The 18801-nt window shown below is 41.9% G+C and overlaps 1 protein-coding gene across 1 annotated transcript in view; it reads right to left on the minus strand.

Moving 5' to 3' along the window:
* MGAM2 (maltase-glucoamylase 2 (putative)) overlaps positions 1 to 18801 on the minus strand; it is a 69636-nt gene that overhangs the window by 10026 nt on the left and 40809 nt on the right. The window contains exons 29-45 of the mRNA XM_074315261.1: positions 18353 to 18449; positions 17762 to 17874; positions 17165 to 17290; positions 15248 to 15376; positions 13858 to 13965; positions 12183 to 12245; positions 11244 to 11378; positions 9574 to 9658; positions 8253 to 8391; positions 4241 to 4374; positions 3933 to 3967; positions 3716 to 3832; positions 3005 to 3153; positions 2814 to 2898; positions 2384 to 2440; positions 1841 to 1965; positions 318 to 406 (exon numbers count right to left, since the gene is read on the minus strand). Of these exons, the coding sequence (XP_074171362.1) occupies positions 318 to 406; positions 1841 to 1965; positions 2384 to 2440; positions 2814 to 2898; positions 3005 to 3153; positions 3716 to 3832; positions 3933 to 3967; positions 4241 to 4374; positions 8253 to 8391; positions 9574 to 9658; positions 11244 to 11378; positions 12183 to 12245; positions 13858 to 13965; positions 15248 to 15376; positions 17165 to 17290; positions 17762 to 17874; positions 18353 to 18449 (1786 nt within the window). The remainder of the gene's footprint in view (positions 1 to 317; positions 407 to 1840; positions 1966 to 2383; positions 2441 to 2813; positions 2899 to 3004; positions 3154 to 3715; positions 3833 to 3932; positions 3968 to 4240; positions 4375 to 8252; positions 8392 to 9573; positions 9659 to 11243; positions 11379 to 12182; positions 12246 to 13857; positions 13966 to 15247; positions 15377 to 17164; positions 17291 to 17761; positions 17875 to 18352; positions 18450 to 18801) is intronic.

Below are 18801 nucleotides of genomic sequence, written 5' to 3' on the forward strand. Positions count from 1 at the left end.
GGGTTGGGAACCACTGAGAATGAGCTGTCAGCCTGATGTTGGCATCTACACTCTTTGATCAGAGTGAGACAGTTACACAGAGCTTGTTTTTCCCTCGCTGAATCCATAACACCAGTTGCTGGACCTACAAAGCTGGGTACCACATGCTCTTCTATAATGTTGAGCAGCCCAAAGTTGCAAGAATGCTCCCACCACCATTACTTTGTTAACAGTAGCAGAAATGAGAGGTTTTCAGCTTGTGCCAATCATATCCTGAGCCTCTAGGGTGTGGTTTTTTCTGAGTGCTGTTTGGAGGACCCTGGAAAGCTCATACTCACCGATGCTTTCTCCATCATCCCAGAACATCTGGCCTTCAGCTGTTTCATTGTCATCCAAAGCAACAATTAATCCCATAAATTTTTGTCGACTATGAAAAAAAGAGTTATTTCTCTCTAGATTATAGGTTATAAGAATGAAGGATAGCTTCTGTTGAAAATATTATTCATCCAGAACAAGGAAAGGTAATGGATTAAAAATGCACATAAAATTCCAAACATAGGTAAAATGAGACAAAATACAAGACACTTAAATGCTAATCGATAAAAACATTTAAAATTTAATGGAACATTTGGTAAAAGTTCAACTTTCAAAAATCAAATACACATTCTTTACTTATATACATATTCTAAGTAATATGATAAGAAACGAGTTCTTCTCGAAGAAGAATACACACCACCAAAAAAAACAAAACAAACAAAAAAAAACACCACCCTTCAGTAGCTTTCAGATTGCTACAGAACAAAATGTAACATACTTATCCTGGCATTCATAACTCGCCGTGACCTGATCCTAGCCTGCTTGGATTTTATTTATTTTCTCTGTCTCACGTATCTACATTCCAGTTATACTCAATGGTTTACTATTCCCTAAATCCAACTCACTTTATATCTTTAGTTTTTTTTCAAGTAAAATGCTATACTTATTTTTTATTTTTTTATTAGTTTGAGGTGTACAAAGCAATGTAATAGCCATTACACCCCTCACAAAGTGATAACCTTCCCCCAATCTACTACTTGTCTGACATCGTATATAGCTGTTAAAATTCCACTGACTACATTCCCTATGCTGTACTTTACATCCTGTGACCATATATATATATATATATATGAAATTACAGTTGATGTTCAATATTATTCTACTTCAGCTTCAGATGTATAGCGCAGTGGTCAGGCATCTACACAGTCTATGAGGTTCTTCAATCCTCCCAGAATATCTCTTTCCCTTGTTTTCAAACATCTAAACCCTGTTTATTATTCAAGACTCATCGCAAAGCCCTCTTTCATATTGAAACCATGCTTCACACTGCAGGGCTGAAAGTTAATTTCTCTGCTTCTGAGTTATTGTCTTTCTGTGTGTGTCTCTCTTGATATAATGGGTTCCCCTTAATGTAATATGGATGCATGTATGTATCCATATTACATATTACATACATGCATGCATATATACAATCTCTCCTTGAGTTAACCAGAGTTGACCTGGGAATGAGCACAAAATTCCTTGATAGCCATCACACATCAAAGAACTCATTAAGATCCCTAGTTTTGTGACTAGTGTGGAAAGAGGCACATGCTCGCCCTCCAGACCTTTGACACAAAGGCACAGATGAAAGATCTCCCCAAGACCGACTTCATGGACTCATCGTCCTCCAGGTGCCATACAAGAGGCTCTCCCAGAAGCACGTCAGGGGTGCTGTCTGTGACTTGGTTTATTTACGCACAGAGCCGGGTTGCCGTGGGCAGCTCCTGAGAGGCTGCCTTGTTAGGGCCCAGTGCGGCCATCGGGTACCACCTCCCCTCCTCACCTGGACTGAGTGTTCATGGCAGGCTCCTGCCAAGGCAGGATGTAGCCTCCTCTGATGTGAAGGTTGATGCGGTCCAGGGGGGCCTCCAGGCGCCTCCACTCCCCTGTCGACACATTGCCCAATTCCTGGAAGGGAGGGTACACACCAGGGCTGATGACAGAGAAACACAGGAAGTGAACGCATGCTTTATGACCAGTCCTCCCTTGCAAAGGAAGTGTGTTGGAAAGTCAGCACAACACTACCAATCTAAGGAGAAAAATCTCTGATTTGCAGCTTTGCTAAAAACTGGAAATCTAGGCATTTCTCTTTATGCTCCAGAAAAGGTGAGGGCGGGGGGAGGGGTCCATGTATATGCGTGTCAGATTTTACCTCGTTATGCTTTTATGGATACTTTTATTCAACAGACCCTGTGTGGCTGAAAGTGTGAAAATTATTGCCTTAGAAAATATGTGCCTGGAAGTCAGACAAAAACTCTAGCCCCCCCCCCACCCCCCCAGCCTGTATGGAACAATTTGATGCTTCACAAAATACGCTAGTTCTTACCGTGCTATAGTCATACCAATGGGCTCTGGGAAAATAAGCGAGGATCTCGAAAGTGTTCTGAAACACAAAATCCACATGTCGTCATGAATATTCCAATCATTGAACTTTAATTTTTAAAATTCTTTCTGTAGAATTAAGGTAAACATGGGAATGTTATTCATGATTATAAGAGTCTGGAGGTTTTATCGAGAAAGAGACTGGACACGTCTTCATATACTCAGAACAATAAAATTTTTCAAAAGGTCCACTTTATGAGGATGCACGGTGACAAGACATTAAAATGAGAAATCAATTGAGGTTAAGTTTTCCTTAATGGAGACCTTGAAAAAAAGACAAAGACCAGCGAGCCGGACAAGATGATCTTTCAAATGCCCTTTCTGTTTTTAGATTATGTGATTGGAGGGTTTGAGAGCTGCGATGGGAAACTCACCGTTTGCAGCACAGGGCTAATCAAGATGGCAGAGCCCAGCATGAACTGATTATCTATATCCCACGTGGTCTTGTCATCGCTAAACCTTCAAAAATAAGTATAAAAATGTTACTGACACTGTTATGACTGCTGCAGAGAATTATTCATAAGGCAGGCCCAGACCTGCTGCTGGGGGCACAGGTGACACTCACTCATGAAAAAGGGGTCGGACGACAGTGCTGCCCTCGGCATGAGCTCTGTGCATCAGCGTGTAGAGGTAAGGCAGCAGGGTGTATCTGATCTGCAAGACGTCTCTCGAGTACTTCTCAAAGGTCGAGTTCCAGGCAACAGGGTCTTGTCTCTAAAGGGATAAAGGAGCATTTACTCCATCCCAGTGGTGTCCCATAAGGACCAGCTGGCACATATCCCATAGTAGGCTACACACCACTTCTCCCTTCATTTCTAGCCTACCCTTCTCCTCCACTCCTGCCATCTTACTAACCTAGAGATTCTTGCTTCCTCCTCCTTATCACAGACCCCAAGTCTCCTGCTCAGGTTTGGCCTTAGCCCTGCATGTGTGTAGAGACGGCTCTCTAGGACACACTAACGTATCTTGGATGCCTTCGAGCAACATCCAGACTCACTATCCTTAAAGGCAAAGGACGCTTCTTTGATTTTAGACCCCTAGGGAGCCCTCAACACTTCTCTCCTCATAGGCACTAAGCCCCCAAGAGATGAGAAAAAGTGTACTCTTGAAAACCACTGGTAATTCTGAGGTTTTAAACTCTGTGAGTTATCCAAGAAATGGAGGTTCTGGTGATTTTTATGAGTTTTCTCAACAAATAATTACGATACTTTTGAGGGTTAAAAGGGAGCTGTGATTTGAGGACCCAAAACAGCTGCAGTATAAACTGCCACCTCACCCGTGTCCCGATGCTGTTGTGGTTCCTGGAAAATGGGTAAAAGGCCCCCAGTTGCATCCAGCGAAGACACATCTCATATTCAGCATCTCCAAAGAACCCACAAATATCTGCTCCTGTCTGAGAAGATGCAAAATCAGAGCAAGAGGTGGGACTATTGCAGCTTGCAGACACACTGAAACCTGACTGGGTAATCAGTAATGGCCCCCGTATGACTTACATAAGATATTCCAAAGAGACTGAACTCCATCATGCCTGCAACGAGAAGATACAGCTGTGTCGGACGAAGCTGCCCTTTGGGAGGCCAGCTTGGCCCTGTCTCTTCTGTACCCCATTTGAAAGTCCTGGGCGATGCACGATGAAAATATCAAAAGATGGGGCTAGATTAAAAGTCACGCCTGTAGAGAACTCAGCTCTGTTGCTGTCACTGCCCACACGGACCGTGATTAGACATAATCATTGCAGGTGAAGAGCACACGCTGCAGGCCCCTCCCCACCAGCAGAGGGCCCCGGAATGAGCCCACACACCAATGATGGACTTCTTTAGCTGGTCCCACGCGGCCGTGTTGTCTCCCAGCCAGTGGCCTCCCCAGCGGCCGGAAGAGGGGAACGTGGAGCGGGTGATGACGATCCCTCGTTTTCCTGTCACCTCCTGCACAGCTCTGTTTGGAGGGGAACGAGGAGGTGAAATGAGGGCGAACTTGAGGGTGGGCAGCCGTGGAATTTCATTACAGAGAGTACAGTGCTCCATTTCAGCCAGAGCTTCTTCCCTGAAAGCATCTGCTATTTAAAAGTGACACTAAGGGTCCCAGGGAACGTCACAGCAGGACAACTGGAGATGAGGCATCACCTAAAATGTGGATTTCCTTTCCTTTAAAAACATTAAATTAACTGGCTGTCTACATAGGAGTAGGAAGAGGGGGTGAAATTAGGTGTAGGACAGATGTATTTATGGACCGACTGCTCTATTCCTGGTATTATACTGGTCTCTTTCATGTGCATTGTCTCACAACCTCACCTCTTCTCACTATTAAGAAACTGAGGCTCAGAGAAGTGAGATAATTTGCCAAAGGTCACTTAAAGAGCGAGGAGGAAGGTCTGGGATCCAAATAAAAGTAGATATGACTACGGCCTTTTTGGTCATATTCTCTCTCCTACACAACTTCTCAAAAACCAGAGTAAACTGTGCACACTGAGGTAACTATACATAAAAGATGTTTAAGTATTTCTTGACTGAAGGTAGATCTGCTGCCTGCCGCCTAAGTCAGAAAACAAAAACAATCACGTGAGAGAAAAATCAATGGAACAAAAGTGAAAGTCTATTCTAGATGCTCGTATATAATGCAATTCAAATATTTGCTAAATAAAGCACCAAAATCAATAGACACAGATGAATTATGCAATAAATGATGTCAGGAGAGGAAGCTAGCTACTGTAGTGGAAACTTAACCCATTTAGGTCACTTCCAATATTTCACACCAAAATAAACCCCAAAATGGATGGTCATGTGCCCACGCGCGCACATCTGAGTGAGAGATAACGAAGGCCTGAAATAAGGCAGGATATACAGTAAGGGTGGATGTGAGCGACGCAGAGAACTTTGTTACTGACCATTTCAGAACTCTAGAAATTAATCAGCCACAGGAAGAAATGAAAGTCGTCTATCCAAGAGAAACTATTAAATCTTGGTAAGACAGTGAGTCACATGAGATTTTTTTTTTTTTAACTTGGGATAATTTCTAGCCTGTCCCTTCCCTAGCTCCTTGGCACCAAAAGCCAGCAGCAGTCTTAAAGGCACCATTCCCAGAGCATGATATTTTTTTTTTAACTCAGAGCTCAATTCAGCAGGGAGAAAAAATTCCCACTCCCAGGGAATTCATAAAACAACAATTTTCTGGCAATATCACAGGTGCTCAGGCTGTGGTTTCAGTTGGGGCAAGCCAAAGGTAGGTTAGGAATTTAAAAGTAAATCCTAGAGAACTGGAGCCATAGAGAACTTTGTAGAGTTCCTAATATTCCTGGGGATCTAAAAGACTGCATAGGCACCGGGCTTTATGTATGTCCAAGAAAGAAGCATGAAAGGAAAAGGTCCCAATGATTCACTTCTGGCTGTTCGCAGCCCTGAGCGAGCAGGAAGTGAAAGGTAAGGCTGTCTTACAAACTGTCTGAAGTCTGAAAGTGTGCCTTCTCATACTTATCCCCTTGGCAAAGGGTAAAATACATAGAGGTAAGGCATTTAAAGTGACTCAGATGACTTTAATGTTCCCCTCAGCTTGACTAAACTTTAGGCAGTCTTCTTCCTGATTCTAGGCGCCTGACCTCCCTTTCAGAGCATTTACTTTAGAAAAATGTCAGTTGTGAATTCTTTCTCTGCCCCTTTGAGATATAAATCTTTTTCAAGGTCTCTTGCTAGTTTTACAACCTCAGTCCATCTTTCTCAGGGACTTGGGAGACCTCCTTTTGAAATGCAATTAGCAAGGAAGCTGTGCCCTTATCCCCAGTCTCTGTAGGAGTCCAGGAGCCTAACTTCAGCAGGGTCTCCTCCCTCCAACCTCTTGTCCTGAAGAAAGGAGAAAATTTACTTTTCCTTTGAGTGAGGTCAATTAGCAAACACAGGTGGCCTAAGAACTCCCCACTCCAGATCCCAAAATGTCTGTTTCAATGAAGTTGAGCTCAGACTGAATTCTGGTCTCTCTCTCTTATTGCAATAGCCTTGAATAAAGCCTTCCTGGCCTGTTTCACTTTGTCCAGTGAAAGTTTCGCTTTGACAAAGAAAATCTTCCTACTGATCATTGTCTGACAACTAAATTACACTGATCCAGGGGTATTCAAGGAAGCCAGGCTTAAAAAATAAAAAAAGAACTTTAACAAAGGGGGTAGCAGAAATTCACTGTCCACAAACTACAGGGGAATACAGAAGCTACAGAATTAGATGGGGGAAATTCCTAAACAAATAAGCAATAAGTAAAACAACAAAAACAACAACAACAAAATCTGCATGTATGTATGTATGTATGTATGTATGTATGTGTGGGGGGAGGGGATTGATGCCACAGCTGTTCAATCTATTGTCTAAAATGTCTAGTTTTCAGCAAAAGAAAATTAAGTCATGCAAACAACCACAAAAGTATGCTGCATACACAGGAAAAAAAGCAGCCAACAGAAAATGTTGCTGAGAGGCTTAGTAGGCAAAGACCTTAAGTTAGCTATTACGAATATGCTCAAAGAGCTAAAGGAAAGCATACCTAAATAATTAACAGAAAGTATGACAATGATGTCTCACTAAACAGAGGCTGTGAATGAGGAGACAGAACTTATTAAAAAAGGAACCAAACAGAAATTATGGAGTTGAAAAAGACAATAACTAAAATTGAAAATTTGCTAGAGGGCCTGAACTCAACAGATGTGAGCTAACAGAAAAAAGAATCAGCAAACTTGAAGATCGGTCAATAGCTATGACCCAGCCTAAAGAGCAGAAAAAAGAAAAGTGGACAAGACCTCAGAGACCTGTGGGACACCATTGAAAGTACCAACATACATATAATTGGAATCTTAGAAGGAAAAAAGAAAGAGAAATGGGTAGAAAAATATTTGAAAAAATAATGGCCGGAAACTTATACATTGAAAACTATAAAATGTTGCAAAGAAATTAAAGGGGATTGAAAGAAATGGAAAGGCAGTCCATGTTCATGGATCAGAAGACTTAATATTGTCAAGATAGAAATACTCCCCAAACTGCTCTACAGATGCAATGCAATTCCTATTAAAATCCTTGTTACTGTTTTGCAGAAACTGACAAGCTGATCCTAAACCTCATATCAAATACAAGGGACCCAGAATAGGCAAAACGATCTTGAAAAAGAAGAACACAAAAGGCCACATATTATTTTTATTCCATTTACATGAAGTGTCTAGATTAGGTAATCCATATAGACAGAAAGTACATCAGTATCAGTGTTTGCTGGGGCTCAGGAGGTGGGGATCAGGGTGAGGAATGACTGCTAATGGGTACAGGGTTTCCTTTTGGGATGAAGAAATTGTTCCAACACTTAATTGTAGTTATTGCCGTATGCTAACTACTCTGTGAATATACTCAACACGACCTCACCGCTCACCTTACTTTTTTTAGTGAAGTACATTTGACTTAACACACTGTGTAAATTTCAGGTGTATAGCATGTTCATTGGATACATTTACGTACTGTAGTAGGATTGCCATTGTAGCCATAACTAGTAGCTGCTTATTTTAAAAAGGTGCATGTAGCAACCTACTTGGTTAATACAACTCAGAGGTGGTGTGGTTGCTTGGGAAACCAGGCCTGATATTTTGACATTCGTCAACTTAACTTGCATCATGTAGATACAAGATAGATAGATAGATAGATAGATAGATATATATATATATATATATATATATATATATATATATATATATATATATACACACATACACACACACACACACACACATACACATATGTATAGACAAGCAGAAACAATGTGGAAAATGATCCTTGCTGTAAAGACAAAAACATACTCACTCGTAGGTGGGTCTGGTCTGGGACCACCCGTACAGGCTGTGGACGTCATAATGTCGCACCCGGGAACCGTCTGGCAGAATCTGCTCACTCTCCATACACAGGGTTTTGCTGCTCAGGCCCTTGGCTCTGGACTCCAAATCTGGAAGGAAATGCTGAATTATTTCCTGAGCAACCTGATCTGCACGCTCGCTAGAAATGCCCATCATCTTGGCATTTCTCTATCTCAATCAACGACTTTGTTACCAGTAAAGGCTCCAATGTCAAGAACATTTTTTGTCTACAGAATCAATGTTTTGTGACCTTGTAACTAACGAAGGGTAAGGATAGCGTGTAGAGCTGGTAGAGGCACCCTTCTTTTGCTCCAACTCTAACATTTAGAGAGTGCCATCCTAGCTAGTTTGCTCCTTTGTTGTTATGACCGGGTCTTCCACTAGATGGTAATATTCTCAAGGGAATCGATCTTATTTCAATCAACTGTGTATTATTAATGTTGCTGAATCATTCTGATGTGTCAGCACTTGCTTGATACACAAATATTAAGGGAGGAAGGAGGAAAAATAAGGAAGGAATGCGGGTGGTTAAGAGGGAGGAAAGCGAGGGAAGGGAAGGAAGGGAGGGAAGGAGCAAGGGAGGGAGGGAGAAAGAAAAGAAGGGAGGGAGGGAGGGAGGAGAAGTAGGAAAGGGGAGGAAGGAAGGCTGAGAAAAGGAAGGAATGAAGTTAGTGAGCAACAGGAAGCACAGCAGTGACCTAGCCATCAGAAACTTGGGTTCCAGATTCCATCCCACAAATTGCTGCTATAGTGCTTTTAGGTGACTCACTTCCTTCCTTAGGTTTCTGTAAGGTGAGAGTTCAACTTTCTGAGGTGCCTTTTGATCCCCAGGTCCTGTATCTATTTCTGTTTTTACTGCAGGACAACCGGGGTGTGTCCTTCACGGAGTAGCTGTGAACGTGGCAGAAAGAGTGCAGGGACCAGATTTTCATTCTCTAATTAAACAGCATGTGTGTGTGTGGGGGGAGGGGCTGTCTGTGGTGGTGGAGGGTTATTTACAGTCTTAGCAATCAGCTAATAGTCATCAGTGTAATCGAAGGCACCCTGCATTATTCGGTTTCTTTCGTACCATCCAAGTCTTTACTTCTATGCTTGATTAGTGGTTTCTTTATTTATTTGTACTGATTTAAGGTTATTTCATTTGGGATTTTTACATCGTGCTAAAGAGTGCTTTCTCTCTCCCGCACTAAGCGTCACCTTGAACGATAAGGGGAAAACTTTCATGGTTTTTGAGCAGGGAAGTAATTTGATGAAGTAATCATTTTACATACATGGCATATAGAGTGGCTTATTAAGAGTTTCATCACTGCAGCCCCTGACAGATCCATCCACGAAGTTTGATGGCTCATTCATATCCTGAAATAAGTTAGCAAAAAAGATTCCGTGATGTCAGAGGCAGCGTGGCCTTTGCTGCAGAGAACACTGAGCTCATAGAGACGGACGCATCTTATTCTAGCCTCATGTCAGCTGGTGGCTTCACTGACTGTTTGACCTCAGGCATCGACACACATGCACTCCACGAATTCATGTTGTTGTAAGGAGAGTATTAAACTCGTAGTTGACTTGGCACTGTGCAACTTGTGAGGACTGTTTCAGAATGGCAAAAGTATTGAGACTATGCTTAGGTCTGTGACCTAAGGACATCTCCTCTTGATTCAAATCCCCCAGCCTTATCTCACTTTTTCATTCACTTTTAATCTGTGGCCAGTAGTTACTATTATCTTCCTCATCTCCTCCTCAGTCCAATAGCTTGGACTAACCCAGACACCAGCACAGCCCCAAAACAAGGGGGAGGGTGTCCCTTTCTGCAGGCCTGAAAAGCTGCAGGTAACTCAGACACCGAGCTGCAAAGCAACACGACTTTGCAGGGGTTTGTCACTCACATGCAAGAAAGAACGATTCCTGAGGTGCATGTTCCCTGCCTACTTTATCAACGGAAAAGTTAAAATTCTGAATACCGGACAATCTTAAGTAGGACGTACCAAAAGACAAAGGTGAATATTTGGAAACTATTGACTATTTCGAGTTCTTCAGCTCCAGCTTTCCATCCCACGGAACAAAACCACCAACGCCATCGGTATCTGTATTCCTCAGAACTGCCCACGTGTCTTCACTGTGTGCTTTGCCTGTTTCGGCTAATCTGCGTTCTTACACGTGTCTGCTCTGTGCCTACGTGTCCTAAGGTCAGAGGCCGGGGAAAACCCAGCACTGCCAGGGGGCTTAGAAGCTTGTCTCTGGGTGAATCGCAGGCTTCTTTCAGCCTGGCCCAGACCTGAGCTCTTCAGAGCTGCTTAGACTACAGTACACTCAGGATTTCAGGCCACCGGGCAGTGGGGAAGGAAACTGGGGCACTGGTTTGCTTCCCATCCCTAGAAGAACACAACCAGAAGAGCCTTTGGACACATGTCCCAAAGACGTCTCAGGAACCCTGCTCTTCAGCCCAGCTGACATGTGTAACAAGTATCTGACCAGGCCTTCGAAGCCATTCCCGCAGAGGCGTCTCCACCAGCGCCATGGTGAATATCGATTTCCTCCCGGATTCAGGCCTTGCCGGCCCCCAGTTCTGCTCTGTATCACAAGATGGGCTCGCGGGCTCCCTTAGTGTCGGCTTCTGGGTATGTTTGGCCAGTGGGAGGCTCTGGCCAGAGATTGGAGGCTGGGAGATAAGAGAACCCGGGGTATTTGCTGACTCCTTCTCTGGCTTCACCTCCAGTGATGGCATGTCTCCTGCATCGTTTCCAATTTCCACTGACAGCATGTCCCTGAGCAGACCTGCAATTGCCTCTGCTTTTCCTGAAGGTCCCAGCACCTCAATTTTGTAGCAGCATCCCTCTCTTTCATTCCTCCAGCCCTAGCTCCCTGCTTTGCTTGTCTCTGCATTGCCTCCCTGTGTTTGGACGGCTAGTATTTCCAAAGAAACCCCCCTACGAAATGTACTTACGATCCATAATCCATCAAACTTCAAGCTCTTCGCTGGCTCTCGAGGGTTTGCGTACAGCTCTTTGATTTCCGTCTTCCACCATGCAGCTGTGCTATTACGCAAGAAGTCAGGGAAAGCAACGTGGGCTCTGTAGAGCTGTAAGAGTAACACACACTCTCACCCTGAGTCTCAGCCTGTCCCTGGAGGGGGAGGCGGGGACCAGAAGGGGAAGATGAGCTGGTGCTTGTGCAAGGTAGAGCCCCTCTCTGTGTGTGACCTAACCTAAGTCTGTTGCTGCTGCTGCTGCTACACAGGGCTTACTGTGGACACAAAGAGATCACGAAAGGCTGATTTCATCTTTATTCTCCTAGGAGGTTAGATAATCTTAAGTCCCTTTTGAACGTGGGATTCATTATCTGACTGGACATTTAAACATATGCATTGGAAAATTCACCGTTGGTGTCTCAACTATCAAACTTGTAGAGATACAAATGCTTTTTCTACACTGGCCAAATGAAGGAGCACAATTATCCAGAAAAAAGTGAGCTGCAGAGTGGGTGGGAAGCCAGACGCCCAAGCTGATGTGGCGTCAAGGGCTGACATCAGACATTGTTTTTTATCTGACTTACGTTCTCTTTTATTTGAAGACCATTCATTCAAACTCAGTCTGCTCAGAATGTCTCCAGTGAAATATTCTAGATTTTGGCTCAATATTTTTCAAGCAACATTAGATTCCAACAAAACACAACCCATTAAAGGCCTACAGGTGAAGGTTTTTCATTTATGATTTCCTTCTACACGCTTCCAGTTGAGTTGCTTATTGAATTTTGCATTTGAGACTCTTTTTTTTTTTTTTCCCCAATTACCATTTGACAAGCACACTCAACCAAACTTCAGGATAAAACTCACAAGTATACAGATATTTAGGGCAATGGAAACAAAAAATTTGTGTAAAAATACCTTAACCTGAGTTTCATGGTCAAGGGATCCATCCACATCCACGTTGGGTAGATCTGGCCAAACCTAGAGAAAAATAAAAAAATAAAACTTTTGAAAGTATTATATACAGGCGATGAGATGTTTCACATGCTCGAATCTAATGATAGACCTCTTCAATACAATTCTTGAGGATCTCTGCTATGAAATAAATTGTAAAGTCTAAATATATGAAATTCTGTTGGGTGAAAATAGGCTGGGTCTCTCGATTCATTCCATAAGTTATTAAAATTTCATTTTTGAACTTAGCGATCAACCACTTTAAATATATTCTCTGAACAATCAGCTTTCAAATGACTACTCAGCTCTCTGATATGCCTATCACGGACCTACAACAAAATTCCCTTCACCGGTAACAAATTAGAAGTATGACTCTAAAGAAATAAGATTGATTTCCATTCACAACCCATAAACTTAGCCTCAATACTTTTAAGCAGCATCATGACTTTTTGGGAACCCCAAGTATATAAAGCATTAAAAAATCCAAAGTATCAACCAATTTCAACTATAATTAGAAGGGCATTAACTATATACATTAATGAATTAATTCAGGAAACACTGCTTGAGCACTTACTATAGGTCATGCAGTCTTCTATAATCTGTGTCTACTGAGATTTAAATAAGAAACAGTCCTTGTTTTCTAAGAGTTCAAAGACGGAACCTGAGTGCTAAGTTGTATGTTGTACTCTCTGAGGGCAACAATATAGAAAAGGGAGGAATAGAGAGAACTAAACTCGTCATTGAATGGCTCCTAAGAGGGAATGTTTGAGTTGGTCTTGAAGTGCAGGTATTATGTGGGTAACCTGAGAAAGTAACATTCAAAGGCACAGTGAACACAGCACGTACCCAGACAAGAGTAGGTTGCGTAGAGTAATTACACAGCAGCATTTAAATCCTGGCTAAGAGCTACTCTCATCTGGAGTCAGGAGGTTCACCTAAAATTCTGTTGCTCTAAATCAGGGGTGTCCAAACTGCGGCCCGCGGGCCAACTACGGCCCACGATCCATTGTTAATTGGCCCGCAGCAAATTCCAAAAATATATTTAGTTTACTTAAATAAACCAGGTCAGGCAATACGTACTTCACCTCGAGTGAGTGGCCCGGCTGTTTGTGTATTTTACTGCATATGGCCCTTGGTGAAAACCGTTGAAAAAAGTTTGGACACCCCTGCTCTAAATCAAACAATAAGGATGAGGATTGAACCCCTCGAAAGGAATTGAAGGGGACAGGAGAAGGAGGATAATCTATCGGAGTTAGTGATTTATTCGATATGGAGGCTGATTAAGCATCATAGGCTAAAGATGAGTCCAAGTTTTGAGTGTGGATGATTGCTCGACACAGACTTCAGAGCCATTCTTACAGGGATTATTTATGAGTGGTAAACGACCAGCTGGCATATATAAGGGGTGGGACATAAGAATATTTCCAGACAATAAAACAAAGCTCATTGATATTTTAGAGGATTAGACCTGTGACCTTGGTCTTATTAATGTTTATTGAGCTAATCAGTATCAGACAGATTTCAACTCATTCATTATTTATAAATTACCCAATGTATGTTGCCAAGATTTATTAAAAGCCTCTTTCAATCAAGGCATTGTAGTGCTAATTAATTCCAGGTACCTTCTCCCGATCTTTACCTTTCCCCAGACAATATCACCGGTGTTGGGCCACGTGATGAACACATTGTTCTCCCGCCCTCTGGTGAAAGGGAGGTACTGGGTCTCGTTGCCAGAAATGGCTGGGTCCTGCAATAAGAGGGTTTAAAACAGGAAACATGAGAAAAACATGCCCAAGAAAAAGCCCCTCCAAAATTTTAACCATTCGCCGTGCAGAAAGAAATGATGAACTTCCATACAAACAAACAAACAAAAACACAACTCATGGACAATTTGCCTCCTGGGTAGCTGAGAAGTAAAAGAATATACTGGTATTTCTCTATAAAATTCTTGAGGGGAAAAAAGCACGCTAATGTTTGAAAACAATTCCTGGAGATAAACTAGATGGACAAGACATGAGTCTCAACTGGAGAAAGCCAATTTATTGTGTTTCCACAGTGTAATAGCAATATTCTTTATGACTAGGAAACTTCTTTCTTCTACTCTGTGACCCAGCCTGTCCATTTAAAGTGGCCGTCCCATCTACCCCATCCCTTTCCTGCCCTGATTATTCTCTATAACAGTGTCCTATTCCACAACTGCCATATAAATTACCACTATCCAAAATTATATTTTGAATGTTCATTTATTGGCTGTATACCTTCAATAGGATATAATCCCTATAAGAAAAAGGACATTGTTTTATTTATTGATTTAGATTACACACACATGCACACATACATCTTTTAGAATAGTGCTTTTCAAAGACCACCTGGTGCTTAATGAATACATGAATGAATGAATGAATGCACTAACAACAACAAAAAGTCAGCAAATGCCCTAATTTTGGGAAGCTAGAAGGGAAGATCATTTGCAGGTAACTACTTCTGTGTTTAACCGAGATACAACTTCCAATGTAAAGTAATAAATTGATATTCTGGATCTTCCCTCCGTTATTGGTGAGTTTAATGAAGAAGAAATACGTCCCCTGAGCCTCACCACTGCTAGGTGATAACGTAATTTCAGAGGTTTTTGCAACCCCTACGGTAAAGATGAGACTACGATACAGCTATTTTGAGGCATCGCCTGAAACAATAAAATATTTTTTTGCTGTCATATTCAGTATTTTAGCCCACAGTTCTTATTCTTTAGGAGAATGTAGTAATCTAGCAATAAATTACCTCCCAGTGACACTCAGGAAAAATAAACATTGCAAAGTATCGTCTTTTAAAAGCCCTTGTTTTCATTTGTTCTGTCCTCTTTTGTTGATTTGCTTTTCAAAACTTAAAAAAAAAAAATATAGATCCACAGGAAGTTGCAAAAATGTGCAGGGAGTTCACGTGTACCCCGCTTCTAGTTCCCCTCAATGGTACTATTTTTGAAACACGAACATAGAAACAGAAAATGGGACCTAAGCTTTCCAAAGACCTACCAGAATGAGGATAAACCTCATGCCATTTTTCTTCATTCGCTCTATCAGGAGACCGAGGTTTTGGAAGTGGGTGCTGAGGGTGAAGTCCAGCTTCCGGTCCATGTAATCGATGTCCACGTGCTGCACATCCTACAGGAAGGAGGCGGGGTGTTTGGGATCCTGCAGAGTAACCCTCAGGGCACCCACACTCCTCTGCCAGGCAGGTCCTGCAGCCAGATAAGCCCAGCCCAGGTCCCTCTAAATTTATCTCATTACTCCCCTAGGTGGGCTTCTCCATCTGCTGATTAAAATGGCTTTTTAGTGGTTACCAGAGGGGAAAGGGGCAGGTGGGTGGTAGAAGAGGGTAGAGGGGGCCAAATATATGGCGATGGAAGGAGACCTGACTCTGGGTGGTGAGCACACAATGCAATACAGATGATGTATTACAGAATTGAACACTTGAAACCTGTATAATTTTACTAGCCAATGTCACCCCAATAAACTTCATAATTTTTTTTTAATTGCTTTCTGATTCATGCATACAGATCACCTATCCCCATTTCTTCTCCTTTTGTTCCCCCAACTGGAGCTCTCTCCCCTTTCCTCCCCTCAATTCAAATCTTATCCACTCTACAAATCTCAAACTCGATGAACTATCAAAAAAGAAACAGTGTTACTTAAATATTCAAGGGTAGCAAGCAGGACTCCCCAGAGAAACAGAAAAGATTGCATATCTGTTTTCCTTTTCTTTTTTCAGTAAACCTGACTGAATTTATTCACATTTACAGCGATATTATTTTATAGCATTGTAAACTGTATATACTATTTCCCCATCCCGGTTTGTCTGGAGGGTCCTTGGGATGAGAACCTTATCTTCCCTTTTCTCTATACAGTTACCAGCCCAGGTATCCGCACATGAAATGCACTCAGTCAGTGATTGTTGAATGATGGCTGAATGGTTACTGTTCAGTTAAAAAAAGAGATGCTTCTTTTTTAGCCTGAAGGTAATAATCACCTGTACTGCCTTCCTACTCCAGGTAAAACTTGTTTGAGGGACTAGAGACATGTACATGAGTCAAAGCTCGGAAAGGATTGAACCAACATATTATTAATGTTGATTGACTTGGTGAGGTAGCTCTATGGATTTTTTTTTTAATCTTTTAATTTTCCTATCTCTTCTAATTTACATTCAGTAAGTATCTAGTATAGTAGTATATGAAGACAAAAACAATTAAGCCTTGATGAATGTTTCAATTTACCTTTGATGAGAATATCATAAGACTTTATTCTCATCTTCCAAACATGGTTTGTCCTCCACAATCTCAGGAGGTGAATTAAAAGCATAGAAAGAGAATGAGTGATGAGAATTTGGTCATTATAAGGGAAGAAAGATCATGTTATTTGTGGAATTCTGCTTATTGACAGCAATTGACTACACTTCTAAAGGCTTAACTAGGGGCTAGATTGTTGTTGTAGGATTTGCATACACGCATATTCGTGTTTCAGAGAACATGAAGGCTTGGTTTTAACTACTTTCTTTCATGTTGTCACTTTATATCCATCCTCTCCAAGGACACTCACAGTATAATCTCCTAAAATTGTCATAATCTTGACACGATTCTCATTTAGAAATCCCCAAAGTCGTGGCTTAAGTCCAGTCATAGCTACTGTAGGATATTCCTGGCAACAGACAGTGAATAACAATACCCTCTGCCAACTTCTGAAACGTACATGTCCTTCAGTTTTGAACCCTTGATTTAAAAGTGCAGCACAAAATAAATTTAAAAAGCAATTGTTTCCACACAGGACTATCTCCACAGCTGCATTTTCTTTGCGCTGAAGTCGTCATCAGTTATATCTATGAAGATATTTTTAATCTATAATTAGCCACACATCCCCATAACGAATTAAACCACAGGCTGAGTGAGGGTTTCATACATAGGGAATCTGGGCTGCCATCATGTCATCGTACAAATTGGAGATTTCAGTATCATTCTGGTATCCATAGCGACTCAGCTGGAATCCCAAGGCCCAGTACGGAATCATTGCTGGCCGACCAATCAACTAGAATAAAAAAGAAAAATGGATGCAAGTAGATTTCTTAGGGGAGAAAATATAGTTGGCTTATGCTTGAAGCAACTTGAGCACATATACTGAGTACTGTCTGATCTAAGGGACCTCACTAGAGAAAAATAAGAAAGGCAAATAAACGTGAAACACCATGGGAATGCAGAATGACAGATAGTCTCCCTATATTCTAGAGCTTCCACTCTAGGAAACCTGAGGGCTCAGTAGTTATTACTGACTCGAGATTCTTAAAAAGGCTATTTATCAAATAATTAAGAGACATATGGGATTACCGATTTGCCTTTATCGCCCTAAACAGTAAAACCTGGCTTTTTCAGCAAAGACAGCGATAATGCAATAGAGACACCCAAGGGCCATTAGAAAGTAACTGGCCTTTCTCAGAGCTAAGAGTGTGGTAATACCCAGTAAGCCCTGGATGGTTTATCAACAAATAGAATGACTTCTAACCTCGGTGTATTGCTGAGTTACAAGCTCAGGGGTTGGCCCCAAAACCATATAAAAGTCCAAAATCCCTCCTGTGGTGCGGTATGTGAGGGCAGGTGTGGGCTGGAATGTCACATCTGTGAAATAAAAAAAAGAAAAGAAAAAAGAAAGAAAGAAAATAAAAAGATGAGGCGCATCCTTGAAACTGTATCACCCACATAGAAAAATCTACCCTAAAATAGGCTCTTTTCACTCTTTCTTTAGTGCCCACCTCCTCTAAAAAGTCTTCTCTCATATAGTGGAATCAGAGATGGATTGTCGGGTACCCCAAAGATTACCTCAGTCTCAGCATTTTATATCACTCTGTGAAAGAGAGTTAAAAGGTCACAGTAAAATAATGTCATGTAAAAGTAGGGACCATGTTTAGAGAAAATGTTACTCCTAATACCCGGCCTAGAGTTCCTCATACATCTTGAATAAACAAATAAATGAAAGGGCCGTTTATTTGTCCTGTTTCCCTTGACCTTGAATTTCCCTGTTTCGAGTGATATTCCAGATCTCAACAAAGGGGTCACAGCTGTTTACGGTGGTCCACGGGAAAGATGCCTGTCTTACCCATGGCATTGCTGTTTAGCAGGAGCACCCCATGGGCGCTGCCATCTTCCTCCAGCGCCATGTAGTAGGGGTGGACGCCATAGGAATTCTTCTTGTACTGGGAGAGTCATGGGGAGAGCAGGTAGGTAATCAAAAAGAGAAAAATCTAAGAAATTGTTTCCCCCTCATAACCAAACAGCGAACTCATCCTCCACACTGAAAATTCAGCACGATGTCACAGCCTTTGTAAAGCCTGGCTTGACCCTCCCTGCCACCCCAAGTAAAAAGCTAAGTGCCACCCCCTGCATGCCTTCCTCGCTGATTGTTACATAATTCTCTTATAGCACTGGTTACCCTGTTGCCATTATTTCTGCATGTCTCTTCCTAGCCTATAAGCCTCTCCAGAACAAAGAGAGTGTCTTCTTCTATGTGTGCCTAACAGAGTAATGAAAAGTTTATGAAATAAAATT

This window comes from Rhinolophus sinicus, linkage group LG11, assembly GCF_036562045.2.
Source record: "Rhinolophus sinicus isolate RSC01 linkage group LG11, ASM3656204v1, whole genome shotgun sequence".
Classification (NCBI taxonomy): Eukaryota; Metazoa; Chordata; class Mammalia; order Chiroptera; family Rhinolophidae; genus Rhinolophus; species Rhinolophus sinicus.